This window comes from Arctopsyche grandis, chromosome 9 (genome assembly GCF_051622035.1).
Source record: "Arctopsyche grandis isolate Sample6627 chromosome 9, ASM5162203v2, whole genome shotgun sequence".
In the NCBI taxonomy this organism is placed as follows: Eukaryota; Metazoa; Arthropoda; class Insecta; order Trichoptera; family Hydropsychidae; genus Arctopsyche; species Arctopsyche grandis.
In genome coordinates, this window is record NC_135363.1 from 2970766 (window position 1) to 2996341 (window position 25576).

The 25576-nt window shown below is 34.8% G+C and overlaps 2 protein-coding genes across 2 annotated transcripts; one reads left to right on the forward strand and one right to left on the reverse strand.

The window, feature by feature from the left end:
* Positions 1–7012: 7012 nt before the first annotated feature.
* On the reverse strand, positions 7013–15958 carry LOC143917230 (uncharacterized). The gene is made up of 9 exons (XM_077438715.1): positions 14193–15958; positions 12132–12278; positions 11960–12055; positions 11758–11874; positions 11607–11682; positions 11455–11536; positions 11251–11364; positions 11085–11176; positions 7013–10997 (listed from the first exon to the last, which is right to left on the reverse strand). The coding sequence occupies exons 1-9, from the start codon at positions 14243–14245 to the stop codon at positions 7071–7073; spliced, it is 4704 nt and encodes a 1567-aa protein (XP_077294841.1). The 5' UTR covers positions 14246–15958; the 3' UTR covers positions 7013–7070.
* Positions 15959–16812: 854 nt separating this feature from the next.
* LOC143917054 (uncharacterized) lies at positions 16813–21042 on the forward strand. Its single transcript, XM_077438441.1, has 2 exons — positions 16813–17879; positions 17957–21042. Exons 1-2 carry the CDS (start codon positions 17766–17768, stop codon positions 19811–19813), a joined length of 1971 nt encoding a protein of 656 aa, XP_077294567.1. The 5' UTR covers positions 16813–17765; the 3' UTR covers positions 19814–21042.
* Positions 21043–25576: the final 4534 nt, after the last annotated feature.

Below are 25576 nucleotides of genomic sequence, written 5' to 3' on the forward strand. Positions count from 1 at the left end.
AGAGATCAATCTGTATTACATTTATATAAATTAAAAGTGATATAAAGTTTTCGTCGCCACAAAATATCAACCCTTATATTTAATTGGTCTCCTCTCTCTCACGTTAAAAATTTTACCCACATATTCACAGTTCTTCGAAAAAATTCAGTTTAAAAAAAAAAACAAAAGAAAAGCTCTGACAAATAATTTTAACTATACAATAGATTATATTTATGCATATCATGTATATATAATAAGTATGTATTTATATTATATAACATAATAATAAATTGTGCGATCTGTATACATGAAAAATATATATACACAGTTTCCTGTTGTTTCTCTTATAAATACATGCTTTTTGATATATATTACAATTAAATAATACTTACAAATATAAACATTATTAAACAACAATAATTTTCGATATATATATATATAATATAAATATATTTATATAAACACTTCCTTTACATAACAGACAAAAATCACATACGACTTTAACAAATGGACAAATTCTGATCAAATTCGTTTAAACGTTCGACATTGCATGTTTGAATTACATAATATAGTATGTATTTATGTACAAGTTATATATTTAATTTAAATTACACAGTTGTAATTGAATGCAATTATGTAAATACATAAAACGTGAGGATGAATAATTATTTAAATGTGGAATAATTAGAAGTACCGGAAAATTAAATTAACACAAATTAACTTCTAACATTATGCATAGTAGAAATCTAAGCATTAAAAATAATATCGACATATTCATGGTAGCAGAATAATATTTAAAGAATATTATTATCACTCATATACTTTCACGTAAGTACACGTTTTATTTACAATGTTTTTTTATGCACGAAAATTTTGCATTGTATGGTCTTAAGTGAAAGCGATGTTTTATTAGAAATTTTGATATATAGATATAGCATTTTTAATGCAAGTACTCTTTGGTATAAAAATTACACAGGCGTTCGCACGTGATAAGAAAAATTAAAAGCCTACCGAAATAATTTAATCACTACTACATACAAAAAAATTAGGGGAAAAAAAACTTTTTTTTTTCACCGTCGGTATAATTTACATACACATATGTAAATTTGATTATAGAAAAATACTTATTTTTACATTTGAGTCCACGTGTAAAATAAAGCCAGTAGAAATGATACAGAATTCGGATCAAACACGCCGTTTTATTTATTATTTAAAAATCTAATTATGAATTAGAATGATAAACGTTGTGAAAATTTAAAATTCTTTCAGTGTACATTGAGTAAAAAATATACAAAGTCGAGTTAAAAATGCTCGTTGTATCTCACTAAAAATTCTCTAATGTACAATATTTGTTATATTCATACTTAAAGCACTTTAAAATCATAATTGACATACATGCATCATTGTAAACTTCATCGTTAGCAGCCCGTCACCCACAAAGTGATCCGTTCACTTCACCTCTATGTAGAAACAACAAAACAGCAATACATATTTTGTACATCAAAATTCAATATATAAATATGATATTTAAAAAAAAAAAACCATACCAAAGTCAGAACAATATGTGTTATTGTATCACTGGAAACTTATCAAAATTATTTAAATTAATTACTGGCATGGTACAAATTTTGTCCATTTCCAGCTACACGACACTAATATACTGTCCATAACTAAAAGTGGTTTAGTCAGTTCATTCAAAGTAATTTCAGAAATATATAATTAAAAAAAAACAATATCTAAGGAAGACATTGCAGTTATCGGCCAGTATATTTACAATAATTGACCACTTGGATTTTTAAGGTTAAAAAGAATTTGGTAACAATGCTGAGAAACTTTTGGGCAATCAATGATGCTTCTGTTCGCTAATAGTTTTTTCACTTAAAATTCAACAGTTTGCAAATGAAATTCAACATTTTGCAAATGAAATCCAACCTTTTGCAAATCAAATCCAACCTTTTGCATACATAATTACATTTGCAAAAGGTTCAATTTCATTTTCAAAAGGTCGAATTTCATTTGCAAAAGGTTGAATTTCATTTACAAAAGGTTGAATTTGAAGTGAAAAAACTGCATGAAATGAAATTCAACCTTTTGCAAATGTAATTCAACCTTTTGCAAATGTAATTCAACCTTTTTCAAATGTAATTCAACCTTTTGCAAATGTAATTATGTATGCAAAAGGTTGGATTTGATTTGCAAAAGGTCGAATTTGATTTGTAAAAGGTTGAATTTGAATTGAAAAAACTGTGGCTATTAGCAATAGACTTGCTGTGAACTGAAGTTGTTGCACAGTTTTAGTTTAAGCAGTCAATTTCATACACTGGCCCACAACTGTAGCGTTTCCCTCACTATATTCTCATCGTTACGTAAAATACGACAATTAAAACAAATATCTCATTAACAGTGGCGTGCGGTATATAGAAATGGCACATGTGGCTAAATTCTAAATGTGATTCTAAAATGTCAAGGATTTTCTTTTATATTTCTGAAAATCAGCGATAAATAATAACTGAATACAAACGATAACTGAAATATCTAACTTTGACAATTGCAAATGATGAACCATGCATGTATGTGGTTGCAATATTGCAATATTGAATCTCCAAGATAATTTTTTTTTTTTATATTGATTGATTATTAACTATTTATGCGTATTATTTGTACATATATCTATCAGGAAAAAATTAGACTGAAAGTTTTATCATAAATTTAATGAGAAAAAAAATATTAGTATTTCTTCTGAACGTATGTCTTACATTTAGAAGTACCACACGCCGCGACTCATCAACCCTTTCATGTCCGCTGAGGCATTTTTCAAAAATGCACATCAATCATATACGTTTCCCTACCCTGTATAATTCCTAAGGTTCATCAACAAGCAATAGAGAAAAACAAAATAAAATAAAGAGAAATCACCAAGTGGGAGGGTTTCAAATTCAAAAATATCTATCGGTGCAAATATAAAAATAACTTCCAACCATGCATTTGATAAAAATAATAATCTCTCAAACTATTATTTACAAAGAAAACTACAAAACATACGCCTTTTCAACAGTACCAAGTATGACAGGAGACGCGGGACGATATATACCTGCAGAAACACACTCAAGCTTTTCATATACACATTTCAATTTGATCTGAAGTTGCTTAGCACGTACAAAATAAACACAACTATGTATGTAGCTACCGTTACACCCCTCTCTTTTGGGTAAATATTTTTTAATAGTTCATTTAAAACTGCATCTATGTAATATATACCTGTGTATGATTCTTGTTAAGTTTTCAATTGATTATGTGAGCTCGGCTTGGTTCGATCGTTTGAGGCAAAACGTGTACCCATATAACCCATAGTACCACAGAATACCCTTAAAATATACATCTACTCCGTTCCAAAAAACTTCATATTAAAATATTCAATGACACGATTGTTTAATTAGCATTTTATCAAAAATTAAAGGCATTTCGTATTACATTTACGGTACATATAAACACCAACAAAAAGTACTAACAAGTTCACAACTTTCGGCAGATGTCTAATCAAAATCTGACGCTCTAACGGTGAGTTTGTGAAAATATTTGAAATGTCAGCGGGGCATCCTAGTCGACTAGACGGTTCCTCAGTTTCTTTAATGGTTGTGGCTATTTGCAGGTACTATATCTGTGAATTATTGGCTATTTGCAGGTACTATATCTGCGAATTATTGGCTATTTGCTTTGCCACAACCTTAACCTATCTAGCACGACCCGTATCCTGCAAGTGTCCTGCAGATAGTATTCTTTGGTACATTATATGGACGTATTCATACTCCATTCGCGCATGCGCATTTACGCATTCATGCGCGTCCATATAGAATGTACTAAAGAATACTGTCCGTACTTGAAGGATACTTGCAGGATTCGGGTCGTGCTGGATAGGTATGAACAGACCTTTATACGTGACAAATTAGACTTTAAATATACATAAAAGTTGCCATTAGAAAAAAATATACATAAATAGAATGAAAATAAAAAAATTAAAAACAAAAAGAAACAATCGAACGAGACAAATAAGTACAAATATTCTTCGATTTATGTTGAAACTTCTCCTTATTGATACAATAGCGATAATTATAATACAAATAAACAACTAGAAAGAAGATGTCATCACTTTTCATGAGCAAGCACGTTTCTTAAGCAAACTTAAAAAAAATCAAATTATATTAAACCTTCCGTAAAGTGTTTCTTAAATAGTTTAGTAAATGCTTTTGTTAGCCTATTTACATACAGCTAAAGTGGGTCTACCTTGAAAAGACTAGACTTTTAGACTACATGCATACTAGAAGGTTCTCTGATAATCCTAAATGGTAACTAACAGGGGCGATTCGTGAATTTAAAAACATATAACTTAATACGTATATTTTTCGTAACCTACCTGCTACATATATATGTATGTAAAAATAAAATTTAATGCAAGGAATATAAAAAAAATTATCAGCTTCGTTCATTATGTGTTCTAAAAAATCTAAAATTTTATTAATAAAATATATTTGATGATAAAATGAAAGAACTGGCATATTGTGACTAGCAATTTAAGCATACCTTGCAAAATATATTTAAAAATGTCGAAAAACATTGACGGTGTCGTTCGAATCGTATAGAAAATATGGACAACTGGGTCTGGCGTATTCTGCCCTTAAGTAACCTTTTCCCAGCCAATTTAAAGCCACCCTTTGTATACGGAAATATGGATCATTTTTCTCTGCCTCGACTAATTGTTTACATTCTACACACAGTACCACTCGCAAGTGCCAGAGTAGCAGGTTAACCAAAGCTGGCGACCACGGGACCACGCAGATAAACGACTGAATTACAAACCGATCCAACTCACCGCGTGGTGAGCGGCGGGATAAAGTAACACTTTTGACTCTTGATGTGTCACCAACAATATACAAAGTTTATTTTCTTTTTTGGTTAGGAAAAAATTGTGTGGGACAGTACCCCAGTTGCCCTTAACGACGACCCGCCCCTGATAACTAATGATGAGCTCAAGCTAAAGTAGTATTAAAGTTGGTTGGTCAGTATGCACGCAGCCAAAGTCATAGATAGAAATGTTGAAAAATCATCACAAGAGTACTTACAAGACCTTCAGTGACATTAATGCTCAATCCTGCCTATATAAAGCTTCATACAAGCGTATTGGAAATTTGATGTCTAATGCCAAATCCATGCATGGGTCATTGACGGGGGTTTAGTGCATCCGATCGAAAATCCCCAGACAGACTGAACGACAGATAAACTGGATGGCAGCTTTAAACACAATTCTCGTCTTCTCGAATGATAGATTGCACATCAGATGACGAGTAATCTTTCGATGTGCACGGATGCAACTATTAAAATGGTAATTATTAAAATTGAGTTGGATCTTTCTGGCGAGTTTAATAAGCCAAAATTCAGAACTAAAGTATCAGAAGCACACAACGTATACAGGGTAGGTATGTCGGGACTTCGGGTAGATTTCGCTTAGTGTAAGTGCGAGCAGTGCGCACGCATAAGGTACACGTGTCGTTAATCTGTGGTTTAGTCTGTCTGGCGCTTGTCGATCGTTTGCACCGCATCGCACTGACGGACAACTTTGTAATATGGCCGGTGTATATAAGGCAATAAGATCTATAATAGTGTGAACAAGAAAAAGTTATAGGCGTTTAAACAATTAAAATCTAACAAAACGAGAGGGTGGCGGAAAGTCAAACATATAAGGCTACTGACCACTAAACGTCAAAATGTCCAAAATTTATGCATTTTTAAACGGCTCTATTACGATTATTTTTCACCATCGTAACGGTGGAATTGATTTAAATATCTATCATTGACCAAACCGCGCAAAATGGCAAAGTTTCAAAACGATCGGAAGAATGTAGGATATAATATAATATATTGTCAGATCAATGAGCGAAGTGAAATATAGAATTGCCTTTTCATAATAAAAAGAGATGAATTTATGACTGTTCAAAATAGGAACGCCAGGATGATGAGCGCCAATGACCAATGTTCTTATACTCTTGAGATTATTTTCGACATTTTATAAGCATCTTTTCATGGCGTATCCATTTATATTATCATTAAAAATATGGTTGACAATTTAAGCAGTAGTTAGTCAAAATCAAATCTGATAGACACCACCGAGAAAGTAAACAACTGAAGTATACAAAACGATTAGTTCAAATGAAAGTTCATAGTGATAATAATTTAAATAAAAAATGATTAAAAGAAAGTTCATAGGCGAAAATTCCCCCAAGATTTGCATAGATATTTTTAAACAAATTAGAATGATTTATAACATGATGTAAATTCGGTAAACGGAATACTAGTCATATGTGAACCAGTCACAGGACAACCGGTCGCTCTAAATCGGTCACACGTGATCACCCGTCACACTAAAACTGGTCACTAGAAAACTGGTCACGAGAAAACTGGTCACGAGAAAACTGGTCACACCCTAAAATCGGTCACGAGAAAACTGATTGACCGATTTTAGGGTGTGACCAGTTTTCTCGTGACCAGTTTTAGTGTGACGGGTGATCACGTGTGACCGATCTAGAGCGACCGGTTGTCCTGTGACTGGTTCACATTTGACTAGTAATCACCAAACCGTAAATTCAACCACGGTCATAATGATTTAAGGCAAACATTTCATTTAAACTGATCGTCTGTTATTTTCAATACAAAAAAGTATACTTAAAGAAATCTTAGATTTTAGAACTCATATAAAAATAATCGAAGAATATTTGTATCAGTTACAACAAAATATAATAATAAATTTAAAAATTTTGACCTTAAATATTATATATAATATAATAATTACAATTATAATAAAATATAAAAATTAATATTTTTTTGTTTACAATTATATATTAAATTTAATTAAAGAAGATAGGCACGTGAGAAAATGCAAGGATTACCCCAAACCATACCACAGTTTTTAAGTCTCGTAATGATTTACAACATTATATCAAATATTTAAAAAAATATATATTGGTATGAAATGACACGACATCCACTTACATAATCAATTCTTAATTAATATCAATCAAATATATAATATATATATAAATTTATAACATATCTAATAGATCATTCTCGGTGGCTATATCAATACAATCATCGTTGAACGGCGCCAACTCATTATTGACGATATCGATCGTCTCCGGCAGTGGTGGCATGGTCAAACCAGCCAAGACCGACGTGCTCGCCGCGTCTTCCATCGGAGCCCCCGCTTCACCCAGATAACCCTGCTCCAACTGACCGTCACCCTTATCGCTGAACGCATTCGAAAGATTCGGATCGACAGAGTTGCCGTTGATCAGAAAATCTCGGTTGCTGTAACTGAACACGTTCCTATCGTCGGTCAGGAGCGGTGTCGACGGCACCGACTTTGAAACCAAAAGTTTTTGCTCGACGTACTCGTCTTGGAAACGCCGACTGTGCGATATCAGATGAGTTTTGCTCACATCGAAGCTCGGCAAGGATATCTTAGCCGTCGGAAGGGGAGTACTCGGTACGGATCTCGACACATAGAATCGACTGTCGATCGGCACATTGCTCACGTTGATCTCATCACTGTTGGATCGTTTGATTAAACCTGCACTCGATAAGGGCATCGATGATTGACCAGCGTATTGAAGCTGATCTCCGAACGAAATCTTCGATAGAGCTTCACCGTTTTGGGATATGATTGGTGGTAATTCTACGCTCGCTAGCAACGGATCTATCATACTGTCGGCATTGGATATATTCTGGGTGAAGTTCGATATTCCGATGCCGTCAGAATTCACCGGATTTAACAATATATCGTCTTGTTTTACCACATTGTTAATAAGAGATTGTTCGGCGTTTGAATCTAACACATTGTATATTTTATCTAAATTTTCTGAATTCAAACCGACCTTGCTGATTGATTCGCAAGTGTCGTTGAGTGTTCCAAAGTCACAGAATTCATTTGGGACCGGTGTCGGAGGTACGGAATTGCACGGTGTATTATTGTAACTCAAAAAGTTCATATTAGACATGGTAGAACTGTTCGATTGACCGTGATTGAAGTAAATATGTCTATTTTCAGGCACAACACTGTTTTGATGAAGGGGAACGGATTGAGATCGGAGAGAATTGTTCGAGTCGTCTAAAGATAGATTGTTATCAGCAAACAGTTGACTTATTTCTTGCGATATGGAGTCAGCCGTTAATGGTTGGGAGTGTTCGCTTTGTATGTCTAGATTTTGAACGATTAACGATTCTCTATTAATGTAGCACGGAGCAGTCGGAACATCTTGAGGAATACTCGGAGCGATGTGAGGCGAGCTCGGAGTCTGGTTGATAATTGTAAAGTTGGGTTTATACTTTGGAGCTAAGATATTAGGAGACGGTGGGGCCGACATTGGGAACGTTCTAACTTTAGTCATGAAGTTTGGAGAGCGAGGCACCGTGCTTTGCTCGTTCGGCATTATAAAGTTGCCCAGTTCATTCTGAACTGGTTTCAATATTGGATTGTTATTATACTGCAATTTAACTCCTACATACAATCCTTTAGACATACCTAGCTTGGCTAACTTTTTTGATTGTAGCTTACTGGTGGGCTTTTCGTGGCAAGAATTTCTAGCTCGCGGTACTGGAGTGTTGCGAGGACTTACAAATGGGCTGGCTGTTGAGCTCACGCTGCCAGGAGACGTGCAAGATGCCGACGTGCTGATTTTAGATGGGCTTACACTTCGTTTGCACGTCGTCACTACTGGTGAATTTTTATTTGAATTCACAGGCGATAGTCGACCAGGTGAAATTGGCATGAAGTTAAAGTGTTGCATTCTGGACGTTGGACTTTGAGGTACACTGTGCTGCCCTTTGAGGTAGATTGGCGAGCCCTGGTTGCTGTATGATAAGCGTTGTTCGTTGCTGTGGTTATCGAAACTTACACGGCGTCTAATATGTAAGCTGTTGCTGACGAGGACAGAGTCTTGTACTGGACTGGGTCTGTCGGTGGCGTTGCTCTGTTGTTTTTTAGACAGCATGCTCAAACTTGCCGACGCCGAGCCTTCTTTGTATTCAAACTCTTCGATTTTTCGTCGGGTTATCGTCGTAAAGGCGCTTTCATTGCCGTCCCCAGTGATGTTAAAGCCTACTGTAGAACTGCCAGGGTTACAGCCGATCACATCGTCAGATTTTACAATGGAAGAAGTTGGCTTTATATTGTGATTTAAATTCTTTTGTAAGATTTCCCTCAACTGTGACAGCTTTTCGTTTTTACCTTGACTGTGATCTTCGTTCATGTCTAAGTTGGTGACTCTCGTCGACGATCTTATGTTTGAAGCTGTCGTAATTACACCCGGTGTGGATGATACGTCGACACTATGTTTCTGTACGAGAACTGGTTCAATTTTTTCAGACTTAATTTCTTTGGCGATCGAATCCAAGTCGGCAACGTTCGGTTGAAAATATTTCATCAGCTCCTCCTCGTGCTCTTGACTGTTGCCTTCATTCAGGTAATCGTCCAACGCGTGCTTGTCCATATTGCATATGCTAGAAACTCTTTCTCTGTTTAATATTTCAGAATGATTTTCTGCACATATAATTCCAGTCTTGATATTGATGCTTTCCGTCAAACTGCTGCAGGAGTCACTGGAACGTTTAGGATATTTGATATGAGCGCATTGTGAATGATTGACTGCACCACTGCGAGGTTGCCTCCGAGTGTACTTTGCCTTCGATAAAGACTTTTTCCTCGGTCTGCCTCGTGTGACAGCTCGGATGGGCATACTTTGAATAGAAGTAGTATCACTTTTATTAAAATTACTTGTACTATCAGGTGATTTAGTCTTGATTGGCTTCTTATTGTACTTGTACAACTTTTGACCTCCTTTCAAATTCTGCATGGCGGCTTTCTGCAGCATATCCGCCTCGTTCACCAACAACTCCTGATGCATCGAAGTCACGGCAGCCGCCGCAGTGTACTCGGCTTGTAAAACTGGTGTTTTCATATCACAAACTGGTTTAGGCATTTCATAATTAACGATTGTATTTGGCACAGCGTTTTGTAAGTTTTGCGTCGAAGATTGCAAAGGAAAATCTTCAGCCACTACTTTATTGTACTTTTCAGGTTCAATCTGCGGTATTTCGACAGCGGGGCTTTCGATGAATCTAGCCGATGACAGTTTACCACCGAAGCTCTCTGTAGCCCGCATCTTTTTCGGCAGATACGGCCCAGAACTGCTCGGGGAGTGCATGGCAGGTTTGACGTTCTGCTCGTTAGATTGATTGCACTGATTGGCATTGTATGATTCTAAAAACATCTTTTTACCAGGTAATGGAAGCTTGGCGTGCGAAACTACAACATTCGGCGTCTCCGAAGCGAACCAAGTATCCCGTCTGTGCACAGACAAATTCAACGAATCTTCATGCCTTGTAGACTGCGAATCAAATTCCTTATAAATGATTGGTGTTTTGAATGACTTCATTGAATCGCAATCGGCACTGGTGTTACTGAGATTAATAGGAAGGTTGTGATTCGACGAACCCTGAGCGTGTGTCGACTCGTCGACAAAATTATTCAGACTTAAATTAGTCGGTTGAGGGTCGTGCAAGTACATACGGTCGTAAGGATCGTTATAGCCCATATGTCTCATCGGTGTATTCTTCATCGGCGCCATTACTAGAGGTGTTCTCATTCTCGGCGTTGGTAATTGGGTGAGATTGACGGCTGTATTCTGGGGATACTCTGGATTGAACTGTCGCATAGGCATTGGAGTCATATCAGGCGATGGTTCTGAAACGTTTGGTGCATAATCTTTGCTTCTTACGATTGCGCTCGATGATTGGGATGGAAAGTCAGATGAAGTTGATTCGTTTTCTGTTTTGACTGAAAAATTTTGTGCCAGTATGGAATTGCACGGTATTTGATCCGACTCTGGTAAATTTCCAACTTCTTCCATTTCATCATCGTGAGATTTTGATTTTTTTATTGTCGGCGCCTTCACAGAAGTTTGAGGTTGGGCCTTAAATGAATAATATAAACATTAAAGTCAAAATATAAACCTAAACGCATAAGTATTTAATATATGTACATATATAGAATAATTTACTTGTATTTTTCGTTTCAATTGTTTGATTACGCCCCTCTGTTGAACCTTTTGCCTAAGCTCCGAACTTTTACTATCAATACTTTCACTAAATTCTAAATAAATAGATCAACACATTATCGCATATTCAAAATCGACTAAAGCACATATTAATCATTAATTATATTACCAGTCGGACCAGAAATTGTATTTGACAGGATATGTGCGGCAGGAGACGAACTTTCAACAAGATTTTTTTCAACCAAATGCTGCGCTAACTCGCAAAGATTTCCAAATTGAAATCCTGAAAGTGCAAATCAAAAAATTATCAAATAATATTCACATACTCCACAAGGAAAATGTATACAACAAAAATAATTTATTACATATCTACCTAAACGCTTTTCAGCCCACTCTCTTATTAAATGTGATGCGGCAATCAACAGATCATTCTGAACCATCGGTATCTCCATGCTCTGAAACAATTGATATTATTAGTTAGTTTATACATTCAAACAACAATATCATTATTTATAACAATTATACCTTCGTTTTGTCTGCGAGATCTGGCAATTGCGGAACCTCTAACTTAATCCTTTTCCGCATTCCAGCATAACAATATCTAATGAGTAACATAAACATTATAAATAAATACAAAAAAGTTAAATTTAAACAGACACCACTTTGAAAATGCAACCTTGAATTTCCTCGTGTTCCAAGCCTTCTAGGTTTAACACAAGGATAGACTTGTTTCATAACTTTTCCAAAATCTGCTGTAGATAAAGGCTTCATTTTTGTACTTGTGCAATAATCTCTGAAAAATGCATAATTAAGATTATTGATTTATTCGTAATAAAATAAGGCAAAAAAAAAAAAAAAGATATATAAATAAAACTCACATATATTCCTCATAAACATCTTGTTTAGGAAGTGAAATCTCTGGATCGACCTCTAAATGAGTTTGAATCCACATCACAGTTTGCTGAATTTCACCCCTATTAAAACAAAATTGATTAATACAAAATTTATTCGATCCGTATATGCACTTGCACGATGAATCAATGAACAAACCTTGACCCGAGTGGATTAACAGGCTGTTTCAGCGGGTCCACGGGGATTGGTCCAGTGGGTAGCTTCAGGTACAATAGAAGTTTCTCTGCCCCGCTCAAATTATCTATCTGTCCCAACAACTGCATAATTTGGTGCTTACTATCGGAACTGAAGACAAAGTTAATCTATTAAATACATACATAATAGATTTAATATACTTAATTCGTGTTTTATGAAATGCAACCAATTATGATCATTTTTTTCGTATTACACTCAAACATTTAAGAGTATATAGTTGTATAGATTTTTAAATTAATAAAATAAACTGACGGTAAGTTACGGCCAAATAATATTTGGCTATCTATTAGTTAGTAGAGAATGGAAGCATTGTGAGGGTATAAAAGGTTCTCAAGCATTTTACAGGCACAGGCTCGCCTAAGGCCCTCGATATGTGGAGAGTGCAGGCATAAGACCTCGAAAATTATAATAAATATTATTGTTTAAATTATAACTCTTTTTAATTAAGTAAATATCTTTGAATGTCTGAAAAATGGCATTATTTATTTGGGGGGGGGGGGGAACCGAGTTTATTCGTCACTAGGTACAGAGTCTCTTAATAAAGATAAAATTTTCATTAATTCTGCACTAAGTGACAATTACAGTATTTTTACATTTAGTAATCCTGCTTTTCTATTTTTTAATCATGTAATACATTAATATATACATATGTATATACGTATGTATATTTCTAGTCCAATTATTGTTTGTGTCGCATTTAGTCATAATAATGTTGTTTCATATTTTAACTGATTTATTTACGTAAGAAATATCTTAATAGCAAATCAATCTAATTATACAAATAATAACATATGTGTACATATGTACATATATATGTATGTATGCATGTATATATTATATGTACACACCAACAAATGAAAATTAACCGGCATAAACTATTTATTTATACAGAGGTGTTGCTTTACAGTTATCAAAAAAATAAAATCAATATCTATATTTTTAATTTCATCTGGCAGCTTATTATAAGGTAAGGTGACTATTTTTTCCTAAAACATATTTCTTAATATTTAAATTTATAAAACGAAGATTAATTAATCACGGATGCACATTCATGAAACGATGAATTAATTTTGTTGAATGCTTTTATAAAATTCTACACAAGACTGGTTAAAATTAAGCTAAGTGATTAGCAAATATTTTAAGGTTTCAATATTCAATTTTGTTTTATCACTGGACTATACAATATTGTTTATCAAAGTAATAAATCCTTTAGCTAGTGCATTTGTTTTCTGATAAACGGAAACAACGTTTGGCTAATTTGCCATTTTTTTTGTAGGAATCATTTTCGCTGAATAATTTATATATTTATCTATCTATTAGATAAAAAAAACAATTCTATTACATAAAAAAGTGAACTGGTTTTATCTCAGGACTTACCAGAACAGTACTGTAAAAAAAACCAATACAGCCCTGGTAAAATCAGTACGAATGGTCACCTTATTATAAGAAAAATACCTAAATACTAAATATATTTTTCAACTTTAATATAGATTCACGTATTATCTAGTTTAAAAAGGATAACTTGTATTGATTTTTCATTTAAGAAATAAAAAAAAAAAAAAAAAAGAAACCAAGGTCGATCAGTAAATAACTCGATATTTTCCAAGGTCTCCATTATAATAAAAAACATTCATTTTCAAGCTAAAAGTTAAATATTTATACAGATCGTTCAATTCCAAATACATAATTTCAAATGCCTGAAATGTGAATTTTTAAGCTGAAAGTCAATATTTCCATTTATATTCAATACATATAGTATATAACATATATAGTGTATGCTCGTATTATCCACTATCACGTCGATTGAATTAATCTTCATACATAACACGCAAAAACAAATGAAAAATAATTCGAAGGTCACCCATTGGTCGGATGAAAAATGAGAAATGAGAAATGAAAAACAAACGAACGTCGGAAAGTGACACGTGAAGCCATTCGCACTGTCAATGTGACAGTGCGAATTGCACAAGCGGAGAGGGGAGTGGGAGGGGGGCTGGTGTAGACCTGATGTTGTCCTCGACGTGTCGCTGCATGTTTTCGATCCGCTCGGCGTCCATGTCTGCAGTTCAGGTGGCGTGGCCGTGGGCGTGGGCGCAGGCGGGAGGGGGCGCAGACGGGGGCATCTCGGTGACAGCCGATTTGCGATTTGCGATTTGCGATCAGCTGTTTAGTGGGCCGGGGTGTCACCGGAGTGGGGTGCGGGTGCGATTGCGGGTGGCGCTAGTGGGTGGTGCGGGTGATTCGACAGCCTTCGGGGCGCTTCGACAGCCATGAGGAGGGGGGCGTCGGCCGCCCCTACCAGCCCCCGGTCCATTCAGGAGCGCCCGCCGCGACGCCTCCGCCCGCCCGCTCGCTAATTGCGCATCACTTAATAAAACTGTCAAAATAAAACGTCGACAAAAGCGGCCGCCCTTCACCGCCGCCACCCCTCCTTCATCCACTTCCGCGACATAAACGATTCGCTGTTTGCTCGCCCGCCGCGATTTTTCTCCTCGCATTCGAAAATGGAAAATCTGATTTTTGACGTCTATTTCGTAGGTGAATGCGAGATAAATCGAAAACTTTGTCGATTTTGCAATGGTCAATGTTTCGTTTGCTATTTTCCGATTTCAGCTCGGATAAAATTTTAGAATCAACTTTTCGAATGTGAGTATCGTATTACGGTTCGGTGATTACTAGTCAAATGTGAACCGGTCACATGACAACCGGTCGCTCTAGATCGATCACACGTGATCACCCGTCACATTAAAACTGGTCACGAGAAAACTAGTCACACCCAAAAATTAGTCATGAAAAATTGGTCACACCCAAAAATTCGATCAATTTTTAATTTTTGGGTGTGACCAGTTTTTTTGTGACCAATTTTCGGGTGTGACCAGTTTTAGGGTGTGGCCAGTTTTCTCGTGACCAGTTTTAGTGTGACAGGTGATCACGTGTGACCGATCTAGAGCAGTGGTTCTCAGGCGAAATTTTACCGTGGCCGCACAGGTGATAATAGTGGTCCCATGGAATTGTCTGGTGGACGCACCAAATTTAATCAAATAAATAACAGTTACAAAAAAAGTGGATCAATTTATTCATGAAATAAAAGAAATTTTAACATTTTGGTATCTATTTATTTAATAATAATGCAAATGGAATGTGCTCAATACTCCTTTCTTCCAATGCAAGCCGCATTGCTGCTTCTAAGTTTGCGTCTGTCAGCTGGTTTCTAAATTTGTTTTTAATAAAGTGCATTACACTGAATGATCTTTCGCAATATACGGTAGTGGGAAAAATAGACAATATTAATAAAGTAATTGTTGCCAAATTTTTAAATTTGTTTTTTTTCATTGTCAACGTATATTTCCGACCAAAATTTTTGAACCGAAATATTAAAATGGTTTTTAAGTACTTGATCATGACTAATTTCTAATAATGCATATTTTACGTTAGCCTAATTAATCTCAATACTGAAAATGATTTGAATCTATTTTGTAGTACTATGAAATGTTCATTTGTCATCATAATAAAAGGGGAAAATACAAAAGAAACAGTTTTAAAAATATTCAATTCTTCGAACCTTTTATCAAGTTCCAGATTCAGAGATTTAAGACACTCTATTATTTTAAGTTTTAATTTTAATTTTGAAGTTGTTTCTGTCATCTTATCTATGAAATCACTAACAGAAGATAAATTGTCATTTTCAACTTCTGTCACGAGGCTTTTCGCTATAATTTTAGTTGATGAGCATGGTTTCTATAATATTATTGTTAAGTTACTTTTTTGTAGTTTTTAAAAAAAAAAAAAAAAAAATATATATATATATATATATATATATATATATATATATATATATATATATATATATATATATACATTTATATATATATATATATATATACATTTATATATATATATATATATATATATATATATATATATATATATATATATATATATATATATATATATATATACATTTATATATATATATATATATATATATATATATATATATATATATATATATATATATATTATATATAGGATCCGGATGTGAAGGATTCCAAGCGAAACGCGCAAATTAAGTCAGAACTATTTATTATAACATATCTTCCGGCCTGTTCTACAACAAGTGACCATAACAACACGCATCCGGCCTCTCCCATGCATACCACACACATACTTTATCTCTAGCAGTTTGACCAACCACACATACGGCTCGGCTCGTTTAAAAATCATTTCTACATATATATTTTTTTAAATATTAGTATTATTTACTATGTCGCTGGTGGCCGCAGTAAAATCCGCTAGTGGCCGCACTTGAGAACCACTGATCTAGAGCGACCGGTTGTCCTGTGACTGTTTCACATATGACTGGTAGTCCGTTTACCGATATATTATAGATATGAAAGGATATAATAAACTGGACTTGCATCCCTTCAAAACAAAATCAGGAAGTCTGGACCAAAAGATCTATTAGGTTTAAGCTACTGGAACCCATACTCCATATCACTCATTTCAAATTCGAATATTGACAGAATAGAGGAATAACTTTAAGAAATTATTATTCGAAGATTGAGTGAATGGGTTTACAAATGTGGATTTAAAATGCTCAGCAAAACCCTTGGCGATATCTTTCGAACCTGAGAATGACTCATCACCATTAAACATCATTGTCAAATTCGAATTGTTATTACGTTTAGCATTTATAAGGTTCCAAAATAATTTTAAATATTAGATAGGGTTGAGAACCCTTGACATTTAAACTCATTCAATAAAATCCGCGATATAAATAATACAATTAAAAGTTACTTTTCCATTAAATTTCGAAAATTTTCGATACGGTTGAGAAATTTTGAACATTTTGTCGCGTGGACATATTGGCAATGATATAATTGTCGGGTACATTGTGTCGTTGAACCTTTTGGAAGTGAACCAATATACCCGTATATAATTTATGTACATTAAAGAATTTTGGCTCTCAAAAGAAATCTCAATCGCTGTAATGTTGAAATTTGGCTCTTATTCGTTGAACTGTTGAAATTACTGATCGTTTATTATATTCTAATGATCATTTAGAATAAGTGACTGATCAAGTTTATAATTCACTACTGATAAATTTTTCATTTTTTTACTGACCACTTTTAGAATTAGAAACTATCCAAATAATTTGTGGCCTAACATTTCTCTGGTATAACAACAGTTCAGTGATTACAAGTCAAATGTGAACCGGTCACAGGACAACCGGTCGCTCTAGATCGGTCACATGTGATCACCCGCCACACTAAAACTGGTCACGAGAAAACTGGTCACACCCTAAAATCGGTCAACCAGTTTTCTCTTGACCGTTTTTAGGGTGTGACCAGTTTTAGGGTGTGATCAGTTTTCTCGTGACCAGTTTTAGTGTGACGGGTGATCATGTGTCACCAATCTAGAGCGACCGGTTGTCCTGTGACTAGTTCACATATGACTAGTAATCCGTTTACCATAACTACATAATACCACATTTAGACCAAATTTGTCACTGAAAAAAATAGCAAGGCGAGGGCAAGTCGAGAGAAGTGGTTGCTGTCAGAGTTCAACACAGGGACGATGGAGTGCAGGCTTTGTCTCGGACCAGCTCCGGCCGAATCTTCCGTCTCCATCTTCGGCGATCCTCATCCAGAGCGTCTGGAGCAACGCATTCGGACTTGCTGTCAAATTCAGGTCGGTGCTGGTTATAGGTCACAATTATTGTGGTTGACTCTTCTCACCGCTTGATCCTACTTTTTTTCCATCTGCAGGTTAAAAGAGGCGATGGGTTGCCAGACAGGGTGTGTCTTTCGTGTAAGACCACTCAGGAATCGTCTCGACTGAGGGTAGACGATTGCTTGAAGATCAAGACTAACGAAGTTTTATTGGAAGATTCAATATGGGACGACGAGTCTTCACAATCGACAATTCACCGAAAGAATAGTGAAATGTGCGTAAAGCCATTTCCCAGTGAATCTGAACATATTTTATACAAAAGATCACATCCTGGAGAAAAGCTGTTCAAATGTGATATTTGTTTAAAATCACTTTCTCGAAAAGATACCCTTGTCAAACATTTGAGATCTCACATTGGGGTAAAGCCATTCAAATGTGAAATTTGTCTGAAATCATTTGCTGCAAAATTTAGTCTCGAGAATCATAAAAATACGCATACTGGGATAAAACCACACAAATGTAACATTTGTTTAAAATCATTTACTGAAAAATCTACTCTGCGGAAACATAAAAAATTGCATACTGGAATAAAACCACATAAATGTGAAATTTGTCTAAAATCGTTTACTCAAAAATCTAGCCTTATGTCACATGAAAACTTTCATACTGGGATAAAACCACACAAATGTAACATTTGTTTAAAATCATTTACTAAAAAATTTTGTCTCCAAATACATAAACAATCGCATACTGGGATAAAACCACATAAATGTGAAATTTGTCTAAAATCGTTTACTCAAAAATCTAGCCTTGTGTCACATGAAAAATTGCATACTGGGATAAAACCACATAAATGTGAAATTTGTCTAAAATCGTTTGCTCATAAATCTAGCCTTGTGTCACATGAAAAATTGCATACTGGGATAAAACCACATAAATGTGAAATTTGTCTAAAATCGTTTACTCAAAAATCTAGCCTTGTGTCACATGAAAAATTGCATACTGGGATAAAACCACATAAATGCGAAATTTGTCTAAAATCGTTTGCTTATAAATCTAGCCTTGTGTCACATGAAAAATTGCATACTGGGATAAAACCACATAAATGTGAAATTTGTCTAAAAACATTTACTAAAAAATCTAGCCTTTTGTCACATGAAAAATTGCATACTGGGATAAAACCACACAAATGTAACATTTGTTTAAAATCATTTACTCAAAAATGTCATTTCGAGAAACATAAAAAATTGCATGGCGAGATAAAACCACACAAATGTAACATTTGTTTAAAATCATTTACTCAAAAATGGTATCTCGTGACACATAAAAAATTGCATGCCAAGATAAAACCGAACAGATGTAACATTTGTTTAAAACCATTTACTAAAATATATACTCTCCAGAAACATAAAAAATTGCATACTGGTATAAAACCACATAAATGTGAAATTTGTCTAAAATCGTTTACTCAAAAATCTAGCCTTGTGACACATGAAAAATTGCATACTGGGATAAAACCACATAAATGTGAAATTTGTCTAAAATCGTTTTCTCAAAAATCTAGCCTTGTATCACATGAAAAATTGCATACTGGGATAAAACCACATAAATGTGAAATTTGTCTAAAATCGTTTACTCATAAATCTAGCCTTGTGTCACATGAAAAATTGCATACTGGGATAAAACCACATAAATGTGAAATTTGTCTAAAATCGTTTACTCATAAATCTAGCCTTGTGTCACATGAAAAATTGCATACTGGGATAAAACCACATAAATGTGAAATTTGTCTAAAATCGTTTACTCAAAAATCTAGCCTTGTGAAACATAAAAAATTGCATGCCGAGATAAAACCAAACAGATGTAACATTTGTTTAAAATCATTTACTAAAATATATACTCTCCAGAAACATAAAAAATTGCATGCTGGGATAAAACCACATAAATTTTAAATTTGTCTAAAATCGTTTTCTCAAAAATATATCCTTGTGTCACATGAAAAATTGCATACTGGGATAAAACCACATAAATGTGAACTTGTGATACATTTGAGATCTCACACAGGTGAAAAGCCATTAAATTGTGAAATTTGTCTGAAATCATTTACTGAAAAATCTAGTCTCGAGAAACATAAAAATGTGCATCCTGGGATAAAACCTTTTTAAACATTTTTTTAAAATCAATTATTTCTAAAAGTAAACTTGGTTCACATTTGAGATCTCACACGGGGGAAAGCCTTACAAGTGTGTTATTTGTCTAAAATCATTTAATCACAAATCTAACCTCAATAAACATAAAAAAATTGCATGCTGGATAAAACCACACAAATGTGAAATTTGTTTAAAATCATTACTCGAAAATCTATTGTTATTATATATATACTGTTAATATTCTTACATTTTGGCGGCATCCGTGCCATTGTTAGGGTTGCCAACTTTTTCTGAGACAATTCCGGGACAAATAGCTCAAAACTCGATTTTTATATTTTTTTTTTATTCGTTCGGAACATATTTTATAGTTTTTACATGCGAAAAATATTACTTTGGTTCCTTTATTCGAATACATAAGAGTAAAAGAGGTCTTATTTGCACACACTTCATGTGACTAAATACTCTTTCTGGGTAAGCATTACTGCAGGGACGAACATAATGAAAGACACAATTTTCATCAGCTCAACCGATTTTTCTTGCTCTTTGAAATACCCTCTATTGTCGCGATTTTATTTTTATAAAACATGCTAGTTTTTATTAATGCTATAATACTTGCATTTCTCTCTTTAAAAAGAATTGCTTTTGCTTAAAAAAAATCTATTTAAGACTCACTTAAACTGAACCTACCATCGGTGGCATGATGCAGTTGCTATGTGACTTTCAAACTGAAATAAAACACCAACTCAACTGGCTCATAACCAGAGTGGAAAAAATTGAAAATCAGTGCAAATCACCAAGTAAACATAATAAAAATGACAGATAATTCCCTACGCATATTAACATGGAATGCAAACGGACTCAATCAGAGAGTCCATGAACTTGAAGTGTTTCTAAAGACAAACAACATCGATCTAGCACTAATATCAGAAACACACTTTTCACAAAGAAGTTACATAAAGATAAACGGATACTCGGCTTATTGGACAACACATCCTAGTGAACGAGCTCGCGGTGGTACTGCTATTTTAATCAAAAAAAATATCCAGCACTTCGAACAAAAAGATATCAGAGAACCATTCATGCAAGCTACTATCATCACAATTAAATATGGCAATGCTGACTTAAATATTGCTGCAGCATATTGTCCTCCAAAGCATACCATCACAAAATACCAATTTATAAACATCTTTAATTCCCTTGGGCCAAGATTTATTATTGGAGGAGACTACAACGTTAAACATACAGCTTGGGGATCACGACTTATAACTCCTGGTAAAGGAAACAACCTTCTATACGCGATTCAGAGCTCCTCGTGCGAGTATCATTCCTCACAAAAACCAACCTTCTGGCCGACCGACAGTAAAAAGGTACCAGATTTAATTGACTTTTTTATATCCAAAGGAATAGCCCCAAACCACATTGAGGTCGAAGGAATAGAGGACCTTACTTCTGATCACACACCAGTGCTAATGACACTGAGCACACTGGTAATTAAAAGAATAAGGAGACAGAACCTGACAAATAAACGCACTAACTGGGATATGTTCAGGAAAAAACTAGACCAATCAATAAATTTAATAGTGAAACTTAAAACTATAGAAGATCTCGAACTACACACTCAAAATTTTATTGACTCTGTACGAGAGGCTGCGAAAGAAGCTACACCTGTACCAAAAGAAAAACCAGACCAAATCATTAATTACCCCATGGAAATTAGACAATTGATTAAAGAAAGACGTAGAACAAGACGAATATGGCATAGAACCAGAAATATTGCAGACAAAAGAGAATTTAACCACATAAGTAACAAAGTTAACCGACTTATTAAAGAGCATAAACAAAATTGTTTTGAAAAATATTTGGAAGGTTTGGGCCCTGCAGCTGATAAAAATCACTCACTATGGAAAGCAACTAGGAAATTCAAACGACCAATTCTACAAATACCACCTCTGAAAAATGCGCAAGGAGAGTGGATAAGAAGCAACAAAGAAAAAGCTGAGCTGTTTGCACAACACTTAGAGACAGTATTCCAACCACACAATATTCAATCTGATGCTGATTATACACCAATGTATCAACCACAGCAACTAATCAAAACTGTCACCCCTATGGAAGTAGCTAAAGAAATAGATGACAATATAAATCCTAAAAAGGCACCTGGAATTGACGAAATCTCACCGGGACTATTCAAGGAACTTTCAAAAAAGGCTATTATCATGCTAACATACTTATACAATGCATGTTTCCGGCTCAAGCATGTGCCAGAGTGCTTCAAAACTGCTCAAATCATAATGTTGAAGAAACCTGAAAAGTCACCCGAACAAGTGACATCATACAGACCAATATCCTTGTTGCCTGCGATCTCTAAGCTATTCGAAAAACTATTATTAAAAAGACTGAAGCCCTTAACCGATGTTCCCGACTTCCAATTTGGATTTAGGTCGAAACATTCTACCATCGATCAAGTGCACCGTGTTATTTCAAAAATAGAGCAATCGCTAGAGGAAAAAAAGTATTGTCCAGCTGTATTTCTTGATGTCTCACAGGCCTTCGACAGGGTATGGCACGAAGGACTTATCCACAAAATCAGCAAGTCATTACCTGGAAATTATGTCAAATTACTGGAATCATACTTATCCGGACGCAAATTCAGAGTTGCTCATGAGGAGGCATTCTCTAACTTTTTCACAGCCTCTGCAGGAGTACCACAGGGAAGCGTAATAGGGCCTATACTGTACCTGATATACACTGCTGACATCCCGACAAGCGAAGAGACATTCATTGGAACATTTGCAGATGACACAGTCATTATGTCATCGAGCGAGTCACAGAAGGAAGCATTTGAACGCCTGCAGCGTGCACTGGACAAGATCAGCAAATGGACCAAGGACTGGAAAATGAAACTCAACGAGCTAAAATCAATGCAGGTCACATTTGCACTGCGACGAAATAGTGTCAGCACTCAGACTTTCATAAACGGAATCCAAGTTCCACAAGCTTTGTCAGCTAAATATTTAGGACTGCATCTTGACTCAAGGCTTACGTGGAGGCATCACATTAAAAAAAAAATAGAACAGATTCGAATTAAACAAAGAGAAATGCATTGGCTAATAGGAAGACACTCCAAATTAGACCTACAATGCAAAAAACTGATATACCAGGCAATCGTGAAGCCAATATGGACATATGGCATACAACTGTGGGGATGCAGTAAGCCATCCAATATCGAAAAAATGCAAAGATGTCAAAACCAGTTTTTGAGGATTATCACCGATGCATATCGCTTCGTCACAAATGAAGAGATCCACAAGGACCTTAAAATCAAAAAAGTAAAAGAAGTCATCCGAGAATGCGCCGGGAGGCACGAATTGAGACTGCACCGTCACCCTAACATAGAAGCGTTGCAGCTATTGGACACAACTCACCAGCAGAGGCGTTTAAAGCGAAAAAAGCCTCACGAATTGGTGTTCTGAATGTGAGAGATTCAGAAGCCCAATTCACAATTTTGGGGACGGAGTGATGATTCCGTAGTGCCCGTACATGATCTGAAGAGCAACGATATCGCTGGTGATGATTTATCGGGAATCGATAAGATGGCACCAAAAAAAAAAAAAAAAAAAAAAAATTTAAGACTCACAAGCAATTTAAAACATAAATGAAAGTATTTTTTTCACAAATTAAATATAGTAAAGCTGCACCAAAAGAAAAAATCACGGTGTTGTTAACGACATAATAAAAAAATCTTCGCAGAAACGCTCGTATATGCTTTACGTAATTCAGGAGCAAACTCATTTATCAAACTCTTTTTGTTGGTGAATAAAGTAGTAAGGATGAGCTTACAAAAAAAAACCAGCCCAAAAGATCTTATTGTGAATTATTTATAACCGTTACAAATGGGCGCGAACGCGGTTCAATGGGGTGGCATAATATTCTGTCCTGGGACTATGTGTACATTGGAAGGACGTTCAACGGATTTATGTACACAATGTCAATTACAATAAAAATAAATGTAATAGTTTCCTCAAAATTTCCGGGATAATTTAGCATTCATCCGGGATACGGGACAGTGATTCCAATTCCGGGACGGTTGGCAACCCTAGCCATGGTGTTTCTGGCGCCCCCCCTCACATGAAATTTCTCCTCATTGCAGTGTATTTAAATCATTTTAAGAGAAATAATAATTGAAAATTAAATACACAGATCTATTATTTCGCTTACTTGTTTTATTTATTTTAAATGTAATAATTTTTATTTATTGGATGAAATTGAGATAATTTTGGTAAACATACATACTTCATCATCCTAAGCCTAGGGTCGGCAAACCGTGGCTCTTTTTCCAAAGTACCCTAAAATTGTGTCAATTTCAACATACGGCGCGAAAAGTATGACCGACGTAAGTAAAGGGTTTGTTGCTATTCTGAAAGTAAAAATTAATCACTAGGTACTTGCTTACCATTGCATCATTCATCAAGAAGCGCTTTGTGTGCACACATTTCCAGAAAAAATTTGCAAAGTAACTCCAGTATAGCTAATGGTCTTAATCATCGCCAATTTAAAGAATTTTTAGTTGACATAGAACGTGAGTACGCAGATCTCCGGTTGCATAACAAGGTACGTTGGTTATCGAGAGAAAACGATTAGCTTCCTTATTAAAACAAATTAAAACACTCGTACCCGAATGTAAAACGTTATACATTTTCATTGTTATTTTCAATGAATTTGGACGAATTTGTTTACTTTCGGTCAGATTGACGAGAGTGATCGTGGTGAGAAACTTTTGTTTTTAATTTTAAACCCAATTTCTTTTTCGAATTGTTAATTATTAACATAAACTACATTAAAATACCGAGTTGCGAGTTGGCAAAAGTAAAGAAGAATAGGTACTACAAAAACTTTCTTATAAGTAAATCTTTCCCACATTTTTAATGATTGAAATTTCGGAAATATGGTTCCAGTAGTAGGTATAAAAACTAACTTCGCAAATTATTCTGCCGTCATATGGATATTACGAACAATCAGCTGGATTGTACACCGGATCTCAAAGTCAAAATGACTAGAATAATACAGCAAATGCATTTTTTTTTTCAATTGGTTGTGTGAATTCAATTCAAGTAATAAGGAGTCACTCATTGAAATGCTCGATAATTTAAATCAATGGTCAAATATTTTGAATCTTCCGAGAAGAAATACATAATTGGCTGGGAGCGTGGCACCGTTCCTTTCAACATACAGTAAATTACTGTCATCCATCGGTCTACAAACTGGTGGAAAATCCAATCTAACCAGTATATTAATTATTATCAATGTGATACATTCTCCTGGGATCTTTATCTTCGTAAAAAGTTTATAATTGATGCTTTAAACATTTAAGTTCATTTAGAAATCGATCACAATCTATTTCCAAGTATTTTTGAGAATGTTTTATGCCTTGTTTTTCTAAACTTTGTTCTGATAAAGTCGGGAAGATCTCATCAGTTAAAAAATAGAATTCCTTTGCCATTTTTTGAATGCGTTGAAATCTTTCGTGTTTCAATGCATTGAAATTATAATATTATCAATGATATT